The sequence below is a fragment of the Harmonia axyridis genome, chromosome 3 (assembly GCF_914767665.1).
Source record: "Harmonia axyridis chromosome 3, icHarAxyr1.1, whole genome shotgun sequence".
Taxonomy (NCBI): domain Eukaryota; kingdom Metazoa; phylum Arthropoda; class Insecta; order Coleoptera; family Coccinellidae; genus Harmonia; species Harmonia axyridis.
In genome coordinates this window covers 60,309,184-60,322,584 of record NC_059503.1, presented here as the reverse complement: position 1 = coordinate 60,322,584, position 13,401 = coordinate 60,309,184, and the positions used below count along the sequence as shown (strand labels likewise).

At 37.0% G+C, this 13,401-nt stretch overlaps 1 protein-coding gene across 32 annotated transcripts in view; it reads left to right on the top strand.

Moving 5' to 3' along the window:
* LOC123675614 (F-actin-monooxygenase MICAL3) overlaps window positions 1-13,401 on the top strand; it is a 116,410-nt gene that overhangs the window by 96,241 nt on the left and 6,768 nt on the right. For 16 of the 32 annotated variants that reach the window (XM_045611024.1, XM_045611017.1, XM_045611016.1 and 13 more), the window contains 8 exons: window positions 3,162-3,269; window positions 7,190-7,282; window positions 7,433-7,563; window positions 7,623-7,720; window positions 9,817-9,888; window positions 10,127-10,283; window positions 11,302-11,578; window positions 11,643-11,832. In XM_045611024.1, the coding sequence (XP_045466980.1) occupies window positions 3,162-3,269; window positions 7,190-7,282; window positions 7,433-7,563; window positions 7,623-7,720; window positions 9,817-9,888; window positions 10,127-10,283; window positions 11,302-11,578; window positions 11,643-11,832 (1,126 nt within the window). The remainder of the gene's footprint in view (window positions 1-3,161; window positions 3,270-7,189; window positions 7,283-7,432; window positions 7,564-7,622; window positions 7,721-9,816; window positions 9,889-10,126; window positions 10,284-11,301; window positions 11,579-11,642; window positions 11,833-13,401) is intronic. The other 16 variants (XM_045611042.1, XM_045611040.1, XM_045611037.1 and 13 more) reach the window with 3 other exon arrangements.

The following is a 13,401-nucleotide window of genomic DNA, read 5'->3' as shown; positions in this document are numbered from 1 at the left end:
GATTTTGTTGATGTTTTATGTTGATCAGTTATTATATACCAATTACAATGTGCAAAAAAATTAACGCACATTCTGAAAATCTCAATTTTAATGAAAGTTAACTCTACATTGACTTCATAACTTATTTTTTATGTTCTCTCGGGAAGGTTTTGAACGAAACAAGACACATTGAATGGAAGAAAAATTCAGGATTTCACTGAATCTTATGTGAAAGAAGAGAAATAAACAATTTTCAAAATACTGGAATGCTGATAAGTGATTTGATACTTGGTATTTCCACCCCTTGCGTTAATTACAGCTCGGCAACGACGGTTCATACTCAAAATGAGTGATCTTAAAATGTTCTGATCTAATCCTTCCCAGATGTCTCTGAGTTGGATTCCTAAGTGATTAAGAGTAGCTGGATGATTTTCTGAACTTCTCAGCCTTCTATTGAGGTTATCCCAAACCTGCTCAATCGGATTGAGATCTGGACTTCTTGCTGGCCATTCCATTCGAGAGATTTCAACCTCTTCAAGGTACTCCTGAACGATGCGCGCACGATGAGGTCTGGCATTATCGTCCATAAAAATGAACTTTTCACCAATGTATAGGGCAAATGGCACTACATGCTCTTCAAGAATGTTCCTTATATACCTATCAGCATTCATATCAGGTGTGTGAATAAGTCTTTCCCGTTTTTTTTCAAATTTTGAGCCTTTATTGTGAAAAAATGGTTACAAATGAATTATTGAAAGTATTGGCCATCGCTAGCTACAACTTTTCCCCATCTTTCTGGCAACATACGAATCCCGTTGCGAAAAAATTCGACCGGTTTGGCCTCTATCCAGTCATCCACCCATTTTTTGGCTTCCTCGTAGGAATGGAAGTGCTAGTCAGCCAGGCCATGCGTCATCGATCTGAAGAGATGGTAATCAGACGGAGCAATGTCTGGACTATACGGCGGGTGGGGTAGGACTTCCCATTTGAGCGTTTCTAAGTATGTTTTCACCGGCTGTGCAACATGTGGGCGTTGTCATGTTGCAAAATAACTTTGTCGTGCCTGTCGGAGTATTGTGGCCGTTTTTCTCGCAGTGCGCGGCTCAAACGCATCAATTGTCGTCGATAGACCTCGCCTGTGATCCTTTCATTCGGTTTCAGAAGCTCATAGTAAACCACACCTAGCTGGTCCCACCATATACAGAGCATGAGCTTGGCGCCATGAATATTTGGCTTGGCCGTCGATGATGATGCATGGCCGGGTAGTCCCCATGATTTTCTTCGCTTCGGATTATCGTAACGGATCCACTTTTCATCGCCAGTCACGATACGATGCAGAAAACCCTTTCTTTTATGTCGCTGAAGCAGCTGTTCGCAAGTGAAAAAACGCCGTTCGACGTCTCTCAGCTTCAGTTCGTACGGCACCCAATTTCCTTGCTTTTGGATCATTCCCATGGCTTTCAAACGCTTGGAAATGGTTGTTCGGTCAACTCCCAATGCTTCAGCAAGTTCTTCTTGCGTTTGACACGAATCTTCATCAAGCAAAGTCGCCAATTCTTGATCTTCAAAGATTTGCGGCCGCCCGGAACGCTCCTTGTCTTCCACGTCGAAATCGCCACTTTTGAAGCGTCGAAACCATCCGCGAACACTTGATACATCGACACAACCTTCTCCATAAGCTTCCTGAAGCAACCGATGCGCCTCGGCAGCAGATTTCTTCAAATTGAACCAATAAAGTGAAACTTCCCGCAAATGACGTCGACTCGGCTCAAATTTCGACATTTTCACGATTTCAAAAATTTATGATGCGAAAAAATTTCAACTAATGTGTTAGTGTGGAATTGTTGACAGATGAATAAGCTTTGATTATGACATATGTAACCATTAAATACTCGCACAGTATTGGTGGCGCCATCTCTTACAAAAAACGGGAAAGACTTATTCACACACCTGATAGCTCCATTATCAACGACAACTAGGTCTGTGCGAGCAGTCAAAGATATTCCACCCCATACCATAATCGATCCTTCCCCGAAACCAGTAGTAATCAGGAAGTTGCACTGAGTATATCTTTCATGTGGACGTCTGTATACAAGGGAACGTCGATCACAATGGTAGAGGCAGAATCTAGACTCATCTGTGAAGAGAACTCTTTCCCAATCAGCCTCTTCCCAATGGATATGCTCTCTCGCAAAATCCAAACGCGCCCTTCGATGAGCTGGGGTAAGAGCTGGGCCTCTTGCCGCGACACGAGGCCTTAAATCATATTCTCTGAGGCGATTTCTTATTGTCTGAGTGCTAATTTGCACCCCATGAGTTTGCTCAAGCTGAATTTGATGGAGGCGAGCGGTTGCAAACCGTTGTCTCAACGAAGAAACTCTCAAGTAACGTTCTTGAATGGCAGTTGTTACCCGTGGTCTACCCTGTCCTGGTCTTCGGACATTCATACCTGTCTCCCTGAATCGCTGCAACATTCTGGACACAGTTGTATGGGAAACTCCAAACCTTTCTGCAATTCTTGTGTATGTCCACCCTTCTTCTCGCAAAACTACCGCTTGGGCACATTCCTCTTGGGTCAAATTGCGTGTTTCGTGTTGCATAGCGATCGAGTGTAAAAAATCAAACGAAAGAAAAACTATTGATCACTAGAATTGATCGAGAACAACTGATTTCAGAATGGAGCCAATACATTCAAAATCTGATAATCTCATCTTTTTATTCCTGCTGGGAAAAAACATCTGTATTGAAGAAAAACGTTGAAAGTGGATAACATATGCATGCATAATTCTGATAAAAATAATTATCATTGACAACACCTTCAGTTGTAGAATAAATTTGAGATTTCCATAATGTGCGTTAATTTTTTTGCGCAATGTTTTTTAGTGAGCTTATTCTTGAAAACATTTTGAGTAGTCATTATGGTCGTACATGAGCGAGATGTTGAGTTTTATATGTTTGTACAAAAAGAGCTTTCAAATACAATTTGCCTCGTGCTTCCTTGTCGTTAAATAATTTGGTAATATACCCAATTCAAAAGCTGTATTTCTTTTTCTTCTGTTTGTGCTTCTGTGGCCTATATTGAAGTCATGCATATCAAATTTCTGTTATTTTCGACATTGAATCTAATATTAACAGTATTATTCGCATGTTGTTGCATGGTTGCATTTCCATTAACACTATAGAAAGAGAAATTTAACACGAGCTCTCATCATGGTCAAGAAAAAACACATGATAACACGAGATCTGTGCGTAGTTTATTGCGTAGCAGTAGTCAAAACCTATCCCAAGTGGTAAGTGCTTCATTAATATGTAAATAAATTAACAGCACCCCATGAAAAACTTATGGAAATATATCAGAATGAAAACAAACACCTACGGATATATTCGATTCTTAGGGTCCAAACTCGATGGACATTGAGTAAAACAAAAGATTCTGAACAACGGTGAATTTTTCTTTAAAATTGCTATGGTTCTTTTTTATATAAAATTTTTTTTTCGAAATTCTGTATAATGTACCGGGTTTTTCACCATAATTTGACCCTCCCTTTAACTTTGTTACTAGAATAGGTACAAAAAAATATTTTCTACAAAAGTTTCACGAATTTGACTAGTGTTTTTTAAAATGAATTCACAAAACGAAATATATACAGAGTAAGCAACATATTGATAGCAACTTCATTTTTTCAAATGAACCACCCTGTATATTTTTCTATATTTGACTAGCTCTTTTTCCCCTGATTTCGAATATATAACATATGTTTGGCCTATCTCTCTCATTCTGAGTACCACAGAATTTCAAATTCTAAGAACCACCTGGCAAGCTAAGTAATTGCTTTCAATTGGAAGGCTGCAATGTTCAGAATGCCCTTTTTTGAGTTATCTCGTTGGCTACGATATATAACATACGTTTATCATTGAATAAACTATTCATCGAATATGCACTACACAGAAGCGGAAAAATTTGAAATATTTTCGCTTTATGTGGAGAACAATAAAAATAAGAAAGCTACAAGGAGAGAATATATGATGTTGCATCCAAATGATCCAATTCCAATTTATAATGAAAAACGTATGTCATATCGTTGCTAACGAGATAACTCAAAAAAGGGCATTTTGAGTTATCGCAGCCTTCCACTTGAAAATTGATTACTTTTGCCAGGTGCAGGTTTTTAGAATTTGAAACTGTGTGGTACTCAGAATGAGAGAGATAGGCCAAACATATGTTATATATTCGAAATCAGGAGAAAAAGAGCTAGTCAATATAGAAAAATATACAGGGTGTTCCATTTGAAAAAATGAAGTTGCAATCAATATGTTGCCCACTCTGTATATATTTCGTTTTGTGAAATCATTTCAAAAAACACTAATCGATTTCGTGAGACTTTTGTAGGAAACATTTTTTCGTACCTCTTCTAGAAACAAAGTTAAAGGGGGGGTCAAATTATGGTGAAAAACCCGGTACAATTCTTTAATGAGGTTGTTGCAATCAAACTCTAATCCACAGAATCTTTATATACGTTTAATGAACGTTTCGACGACTATGTTGTCATGTTCATAAACAAGGTTACTAAACAAATTTACAAAAATTATCTACAGAAGGGTCCACCAATCACATTATTAGATATCTCTATTTAGACTAGCGCTTTATCTTTTATACTGAGGTAGTAAGTTATCAGATTAAAAAATTCTAAAACAAAGTAATTATTATGAAAATTAAGTTTGATGTAACATACAAGCATGCCCTAAATCCATATTATTTCATTTCCAATCACAAAAAATTATAAATGAACGAAAAAATCCTGAAAAAAAAACAAACACATTACACAAGTTATTTATCAAATCTGTGAGGCTGAGAATGAACAACCGGCATTGAATCCTAAAAACATAAATACTGAACTAAACACAGTTGGTGTCTAAATTCCAAACTTCTGTTTCAAATAAGGCACAAGTCTAAACATATAGACAGGCCTACATAGAACAAAAAAGCCCAAGGCAGGTCAATTTTCATTTGGGGAAGAATATCTTGTAATTGCAAATTCGTGAGTGTATAGGGTGTTCTAAATTCTATGCTCTCGAGAACTATAAGATCGTAAATACTCTGCTTCGTTCTCTAGTTTATGGTTTATATTGTACTCATAACGGATCATAGAAATTAATTACCTTTTTAGAGTTATAGGAGAGAGTCTCTGTATCTTAAATCGGACACCCTATACAGAGTGGTCCAGAATTTAGAACAATAACTATGGCACCGGATAGAACTTTTATTTTCATGGAAAAAATTCCTATTAACATATATCCTAACTAGCTTCGTTTTCGAGACACAGAATGTTAAAGTTTGAAAGAAAAACCGTTTTTCACTTATAACTCTAGTATTATTACATTCATGTTTTAATTTTTAGGTATTGAAGTTCAGAAACAGAAGTTCCATCAAATTTGCATAAAAAAACTTGAAGGTCGCAAAGCGATAGTTTCAGGCGTTCTGGAGTTATGGCTGAAAGAAGATATTCTTCAACTGATACACTGCGAAAAACCAAATTGTGTCTTTAGGTTCTGACAAAAACAGAAATCCCATCAAATTTGTATGAAAAAACCAGAAGGTCGCGAAGCGATAGCTTCAGACGTTATGGCCGAAAGAAGACACAATTTAGTTTTTCAGTGCATCAGTTGAAGAATATCCTTTTTCGGCCATAACTCCTGAAACTCCTGAAGCTATCGCTTTGCTTTTCTGTTAAGAAAATCCTATCATTACATTTGAAATTTCGAAGTAAAATGAACAAAACAATGAACTTATGACTATCGAAAGCAGCAAAAACAAATTTATCTTGAGTATATTTTGTCCTCAATCAACAAGATATTATCTCTTAGACAAGATCTAATTTGCTCAAAAATGTTGAGCCAAACTGAAGTTGCAGGCATTTCAATCAGTCAGATTTCTCCCTTTCCCCTACCCTCATTTGATGTCGTAAAATCGAAAGTGTCAATTCAAAAAGATATAGAATTTTCCAAGGATTACAGTGATGATTATTTTTCTTCAACTTCATATGAAACATTTTCGAATAAAATTCATTTTCTACTCGACGATAGCTATTATGCCCCCTACTGGTAGTGGTATGAACAATTTCCAGTGTGTTTTCTTGTACACTTTAGTGGTAAAAATTTTTACCGCAAGTCCCTACGATGAGTGGATCCTGAGATATAGCCGCTTACCTCGCTTATTTGCCCACCCTGTACATTTATTCATCACCAATGGGAAAATTTTAAAAATTAATTTTTATGGATAGTATTTGCTTTGTATTCGATTATCTCGAAAATGGTACATTCTATGAAAATAATTCAAGAGATCCTTTTCAATGAAGCTCTGTCAATTTCAGAAATGAAGACAATCAATGGTGTAGATTTTCAATAAGAAAAGGATCATCGCACCCCTATATCTCCGCCACTGTATAATTTTGATAGGAGAGACTTACCTAATTCGAAAAATTACATTATCAAGACTTCATTACCTAATAATTTAAACAATGAATGTTATACTAGAGTTTTAAGTAAAAAAAAATTTTTTTCAAACTTTAACAGGCCTATCTCGAAAACGAAACTTGTTAGGATATATGTTTATAGGATTTTTTTTTCATGAAGAGAGTTGTTCTCTCCGACGCCACTCAAATCTTTAAAATAAGATTTGAAGATGGATGCCACACGATAAAACAAACCTATCACAAGAAATTCCCTTCTAATTCCAAATTGAAATTGACCTGTCTCCGTGCTGGGCTGTTTTGTGTTGGCCACCCTGTATGTCTTATTTGAATAGTTATTGAGACATATTTACGTAACCACTAGTCCTAGGTTTTTCACACTTGGGACTATTCCCGACTAAAAATTCAAAAATTACAGACATCTATACGAAATTATATATGAGTAGCACTTTGTTCGGGGAACAAGCGCTCAAAATAAAATAAAATGCTTTTACTTAGACCGATGTAAGAAACTATCAGTCACATCGATTAAGGTTAACCATATACTTTCCAATTCTAAGGAATTAACAGCATAACTTATGACTTTTGGATTAATTCAAACAAAATAAGTCATTTCCTTGATTAAATATCTTCGAGAGATATATTTCCAACTGCACCCTCACTTTTTTTTTATTTTTCCGCACTTAATAATCACATACTGAAAAAAAATTGTTAATTTCATTAGTTTTTCTTCGTTTTAGAAATCCAGTTTCAGCAAGTTTGACGCTCTACAAAAGAAAAATGTGTTGCATATAAGAAGTAGCGATTCGACCAGAGCCCAAGAAAAATTCAACGTAAGTAGTTTTTACTTTTTAGAGCACAAATCTCGATTTTTTTTCTCTGATTCATCAATCATTGGCGACGTACGTCAGTTCGAAAAATTGTAATAATTTTCGCGATGTTGAACGCTTGAAATACATTTTTAAAATTTTATTTTTTTATAGGGAACAGGTATCGACACAACACTCTGTAAGTGCTGTGGCAAACAAGTGTTCCAAATGGAACAAATTAAAGCGGAAAAAGCAGTCTGGCACAAAAACTGCTTCAGATGTCACGAATGTAATAAACAGCTCAAGTAAGTATTTATTATGAAATTGAGACAAGACAAGATATTCAATTCTATTCATTTTGTAGCGTCGATACGTATGAAAGCCATGAAGGAACATTATATTGTAAACCCCATTTCAAAGCACTGTTCGCCCCTAAGGCTGTTGATGACATTGATGAACCACGTAAGTTTTTTTTTTTTCAATTTAGTATGACACCTCCAAAAATTTCATTTATTTGCATTGAATAATGAGATTTGGATTTTTCGTTATGATAGTTATCTTGAGTATATAGAGTTTTAAATTCTCTCAAAACAGTATACTCACTGGAAATGGATAATTTTAAAAGCCCGCAGAAAGCACCACATGTGTGAGCTATTGCTGGGAAGCGTCACCTGCGAATGTTATTTTTCCGTGATTTAAAAATAGAAAATAACTTACTTGAAATAATTATTTGGGAGTAAAGTTCGAACTGATAGATTTATTATAGTTTTATGAATGAAATATTAGGTGTACAACTTTGCTTCCTCCGTTTGACAATAGATGGCAGTAGCGGTGAGTGGTAGTCGAAATAAATAGATCGCAGATGACATACAATAGGCTTAGGTATTTGTAAACATAACGCCATCGAACTATTAGTCGATTTGTGTCTGCATCATAAAGTTATTCTCGGTTAAACATGTCAACTTACGAGCCAAATTCTCGTCATTGAGGTTGGTTTCAATTTTCTGCTTTAATATAATGAAATCTGCTGCGGAGGCTCATCGAATGCTCTCAAATACCTCCCTATTAGTGGAATAACGTGCCAAGAGTAGTTTCAACGTTTCAAACACGGTAATTTTGACGTCAAAGACCAGCATGGCGGTGGAGGAGAGAAGGTTTTCGAAGATGCAGAATTGGAGGCATTACTTTATCAAGACTCGTGTCAAACGCAACAAGGAATTGACAGGATCATTGGGAGTGATGCAACAATCCATTCCAAAACGCCTGAAAGTCATGGAAATGATTCAGAAACAAGTTAATTGGGTTCCGTACGAGTTTAAGCCGAGAGATTTTGAACGGCGTTTGTATGCTTGTGAACAGCTGCTTGTAAGGCAAATACGGAAGGGACTTTTGCATCGCATTGTGACTGGAGACGAAAAATGGGTTCATTACGATAATCCCAAGCGCCGAAAATCATGAGGATATCCCGGTCATGCTTTCACGTCGGCCGCCAAATTGAATATGCACGGTTGCAAGGTCATGCTCAGTATTTGGTGGGACCAGCTCGGCGTAGTGTATCATGAGTTGTTTAACCGACTGAAACAATCACAAAAGATCGTTATCGAACGCAATTAATGCGTTTGAGCCGAGCATTGAAAGACGAACGGCCGCATTACAACAAGAGACATGATAAAGTGATTTTACAGCATTATAATGCTCCACCCCATTTTGCGAAAGTGGTCAAAACATACTTGGGAACGTTGAAATGGGAAGTATTCTCCAGACGTTGCTCGCTCGGACTATCACTTGTTTCGATCAATGGTACACGGCCTGGCTGACAGCACTTCTGGTCTTATGAAGAAATACAAAATTGAATCGATTCGTGGATCGCTTCAAAAGATGGCCAGTTTTTTCAACGCGGGATTCGTACGCTGCCCGGAAGATGAGAGAAAGTAGTGGGCAGCGATGGACAATACTTTGAATCGTCAATGTAAAACCAATTGTTCACAATAAAGCCTCGAATTTCGGAACGAAACGGCGGAAGCAAAGTTGTTCGCCTATGTATATTTAATACAAGAGCGTAGGTATGGGTTGATTGGTAAATAATTCATATATCTTGAAATCTAAAACACACATATTTATACCAGGTGTCTACTTTTGAAAAGGCCAAACTTCAAGAGGAGATCATAAAGGTTATTTGCAACAAAAAATGTCATATAATACATGGTCGAAATGTTGATGGTTATTATTCAATTAAACATTTCTTGATTTAACGAAATATTTCAAATTTTTCCATAAAACTTATATTACTTGTAGTCATATCCATAATCCTGACTTCTGAAGTTTCTTAAATAAGTCTGTGGAGAAATGCTCTCAGGGGTACATGTGGTAACAGGCAGTGTCACCAAAATCGATCAATATACTGATAAAAAAAAACAAATAACTGAATAATTATTTTTAATAATGAATAATTTCAAATTACAATCAAATTGAGTAGGATTTATGATGATGAAACCAATATTTATCATATCATTTTTACGCATTTACTTCAAATAAGTTTCATAAACGCTTTTTTACAGCCAAAACGAGAAAAACTGAAGTTATAATACGCGAAAACCAACCGTTAGAATTACCACCTGATGTCGTTAGAGGTTTGCATTTGTGTGTGTGCTTTTCTCACAGTGTTGCTTTGCGTTGAAACTCATCATTTTGAATTAACACTCCAAGAAGTTATTAACAAATAGACGTTCAAAAAGAAATTTTGACTTGTTTGAAAGCTCTTGCTATGTATGAAGGTTTTAATTAAAAAGGTTTTTTTCTAAACACAAGATTAATCTTGTTTTCGGTTTGATGTCTGATAGTAAGTAATAACATTTTTATTTCCCACAGCAAGCGATAAACCAGACCTTGGTCTAGAGGAACTTCAGAGCCTTAATGTTAAAGAACGATTCCATGTCTTCGAACAGCACCAGTCATCTGACAGTACTCTAGAACGCACCCAAGTCAATGTTAAAAGGTCTCCATCAATTCTATCCAAATTAGCCAAGTGAGTGATGACATGAAATCATTAGATTTTTGTCGTTTTCATTGAAAATACACTGCGCAAAAGAATTAACGCACATTATGGAAATCTCAAATTTATTCTACAACTGAAGGTATTCTCAATGATAATTATTTTTATCAGAATTATGCATGCATATGTTATCCACTTTCAACGTTTTTCTTCAATACAGATGTTTTTTCCCAGCAGGAATAAAAAAAGATGAGATTATCATATTTTGAATGTATTGGCTCCATTCTGAAATCAGTTGTTCTCGATCAATTCTAGTGATCAATAGTTTTTCTTTCGTTTGCTTTTCTACACTCGATCGCTATGTAAAGCGAAACACGCAATTTGACCCAAGAGGAATGTGCCCTAGCGGTAGTTTTGCGAGAAGAAGGGTGGACATACACAAGAATTGCAGAAAGGTTTGGAGTTTCCCATACAAGTGTGTCCAGAATATTGCAGCGATTCAGGGAGACAGGTATGAATGTCCGAAGACCAGGACAGGGTAGACCACGGGTAACAACTGCGATTCAAGAACGTTACTTGAGAGTTTCTTCGTTGAGACAACGGTTTGCAACCGCTCGCCTCCTTCAAAATCAGCTTGAGCAAACTCATGGGGTGCAAATTAGCACTCAGACAATAAGAAATCGCCTCAGAGAATATGATTTAAGGCCTCGTGTCGCGGCAAGAGGCCCAGCTCTTACCCCAGCCCATCGACGGGCGCGTTTGGATTTTGCGAGAGAGCATATCCATTGGGAAGAGGCTGATGGAGTTAATACATTCAAAATCTGATAATCTCATCTTTTTTTATTCCTGCTGGGAAAAAACATCTGTATTGACGAAAAACGTTGAAAGTAGATAAAATATGCATGCATAATTCTAATAAATATAGTTATCATTGAGAACACCCTCAGTTGTAGAATAAATTTGAGATTTCCATAATGTGCGTTAATTCTTTTGCGCAGTGTAGGTTCAATAATTAGTATATTTCCAAACAATCAACTGAGGTTATTTTCAGATTTCAATCCAAAGGCATGGACATTGGTGTTACTGATGAGTCGTTGAACGGTATACCTATTGAAGAAAGCTCTAGTGATGAGGAGGAGGAAAATATCCCGGAAGGAGAAGACGCAGAGTTGGTCAGAGCGAAAAGGGTCCAAAAAGAAAAACCTTTCCATTTCACAGGAATGTCCGACGTCAAAAATAGGTTTGAACATGGAGAATCCAATAGTAGAGATGAGAGACGTGAAGAGAGAAAGCAAGAGATTCAATCAATTAGGAATAAATTGTTTATGGTAAAATTGGCAGAATTTACCAGATTTTTGGTTAAAGTGTAATCATTATTTTTTATTTTTTTAGGGTAAACAAGGTAAAATGAAGGAGGCTTACCAAGAGGCTGTTATGAAATCAGAGTCTTCCGTTAATTTAAAGAAGGAAGACATCCAAGTATGTGACACTAAAACAATAAAGGAAAGGTTTGAGAAAGGTGAAATTGTTCAAGAGGCCAAAGATGAAAAGGATGAAGAAGAGCTAGAAATCTATGAGAGTGGTAAGTTATTCCATTGAAAAATTTCACAAAATATCTCTAATTTTATCGGGGAAAAATATTCAGAATTCGATCATAAATATACAACAAACATCACATGCATTATGTTTCTCCCAATGTTAAACTAAATTTCAACTTCACTTTTTCAATGCTCCTACTCAGCAAACGCTCATGTCATTACATATATTTTATGGATTTGGCCCTCACTTGATGTAAATTCACACCCTTCACGTGTTATACTGCCCCAAAAAAGGTTCAATTTTCCACCCCACTGAAAGTCGGTGCAAACGACTCTTCCTTGATAATTTTTCGAGTTTGCAAAGTGGCATCCGTATATCGGATTCCAGTTTACCGTTGATGCGTATTTTATATGTAATGAGCCAAATTGTACACTATACATTGAAGTTATTTTGATGGTCATACACAAATAAAAGTTTTCTAAAAAGCTCGTTCACATTTATTTTATTTAGTTCTGATAATAAAATCAACATGAAAATCAACGGAGAAATTACAGACATTATGACGAAATTATAGAATTATCGAAGAATGAGCGCTCAAAAATCACCATAATCATCCAATATTTTTAATTATAATCTATCTGACAGCTACCTTTGCATTAAAATAGTAGAAGTTAGTACATGTTAGTACATGTGATTCTATCCAACAAGAATCGCTGGAGGTCATACTAGACCTGCCTCCCTTACACCTACATGTGAGGAAATGTAGCCTGCTCGAAGCAATAAGAATTTCCCTTGATGGAAAGCTCCTTCCTGGAAACTGGGTTGGACATATGAGGATACTGAATCAACTAGACTCAAACCTCCCCGCAAAACCATCGGATATTATGCCAACCACCTACGATTTTGAAACGCCCTTTGAAACGGTTATAAATGACCGTCCTAGTGCAATAAGTCTCGTAAATCGTCTGGACAAAAAGTCATCCATATGGTTCACAGATGGATCAAAAACAGAGAAGGGCACCGGCATTGGGATATATGGACCTAAACTCAGGATCTCTAAAGCCCTGGGAAGTGAGCCCTCGATTCTACAGACCGAGATAATGGCTTTTTATGTATGCGCCCAGGAGTGTCTCAAAATGAACCTCAAGGGCGTATATCTACATCACCACAGACAGCCAAACCACGCTGAGATCCCTGGAATCGTGTTGTCAGGGGTCTTTGCTGACTTGGGAGTGCCGTAACACCATAAAGCAACTGGCCAGAGGAAATAAGGTGACTCTACTATGGGTTCCAGGGCACTGTGGGGTTGAAGGAAATGAAAGAGCGGATGAACTTGCAAAAAGTGCATCAAGGTTAAGACCTGCTGGACCTGAGCCTTTCTGTGGGATAGGAAAAGACCAATATAAAGCTGCGGTCAAGCTATGGGAGTTGAACAGTAGGACAATCCACTGGACTAACACTCCTAGACTTGTTCAGGCAAAGAAATTCGTGAAGATTTCACCTACATACGCCAAAAAGCTCCTGAAGCTGTCGCGAGCCGAGCTTCGGGTGATGGTGGGACTGCTGACGGGGCACTGACATGGGAAATGTCAGCAGACGAGATTTGCAGGCT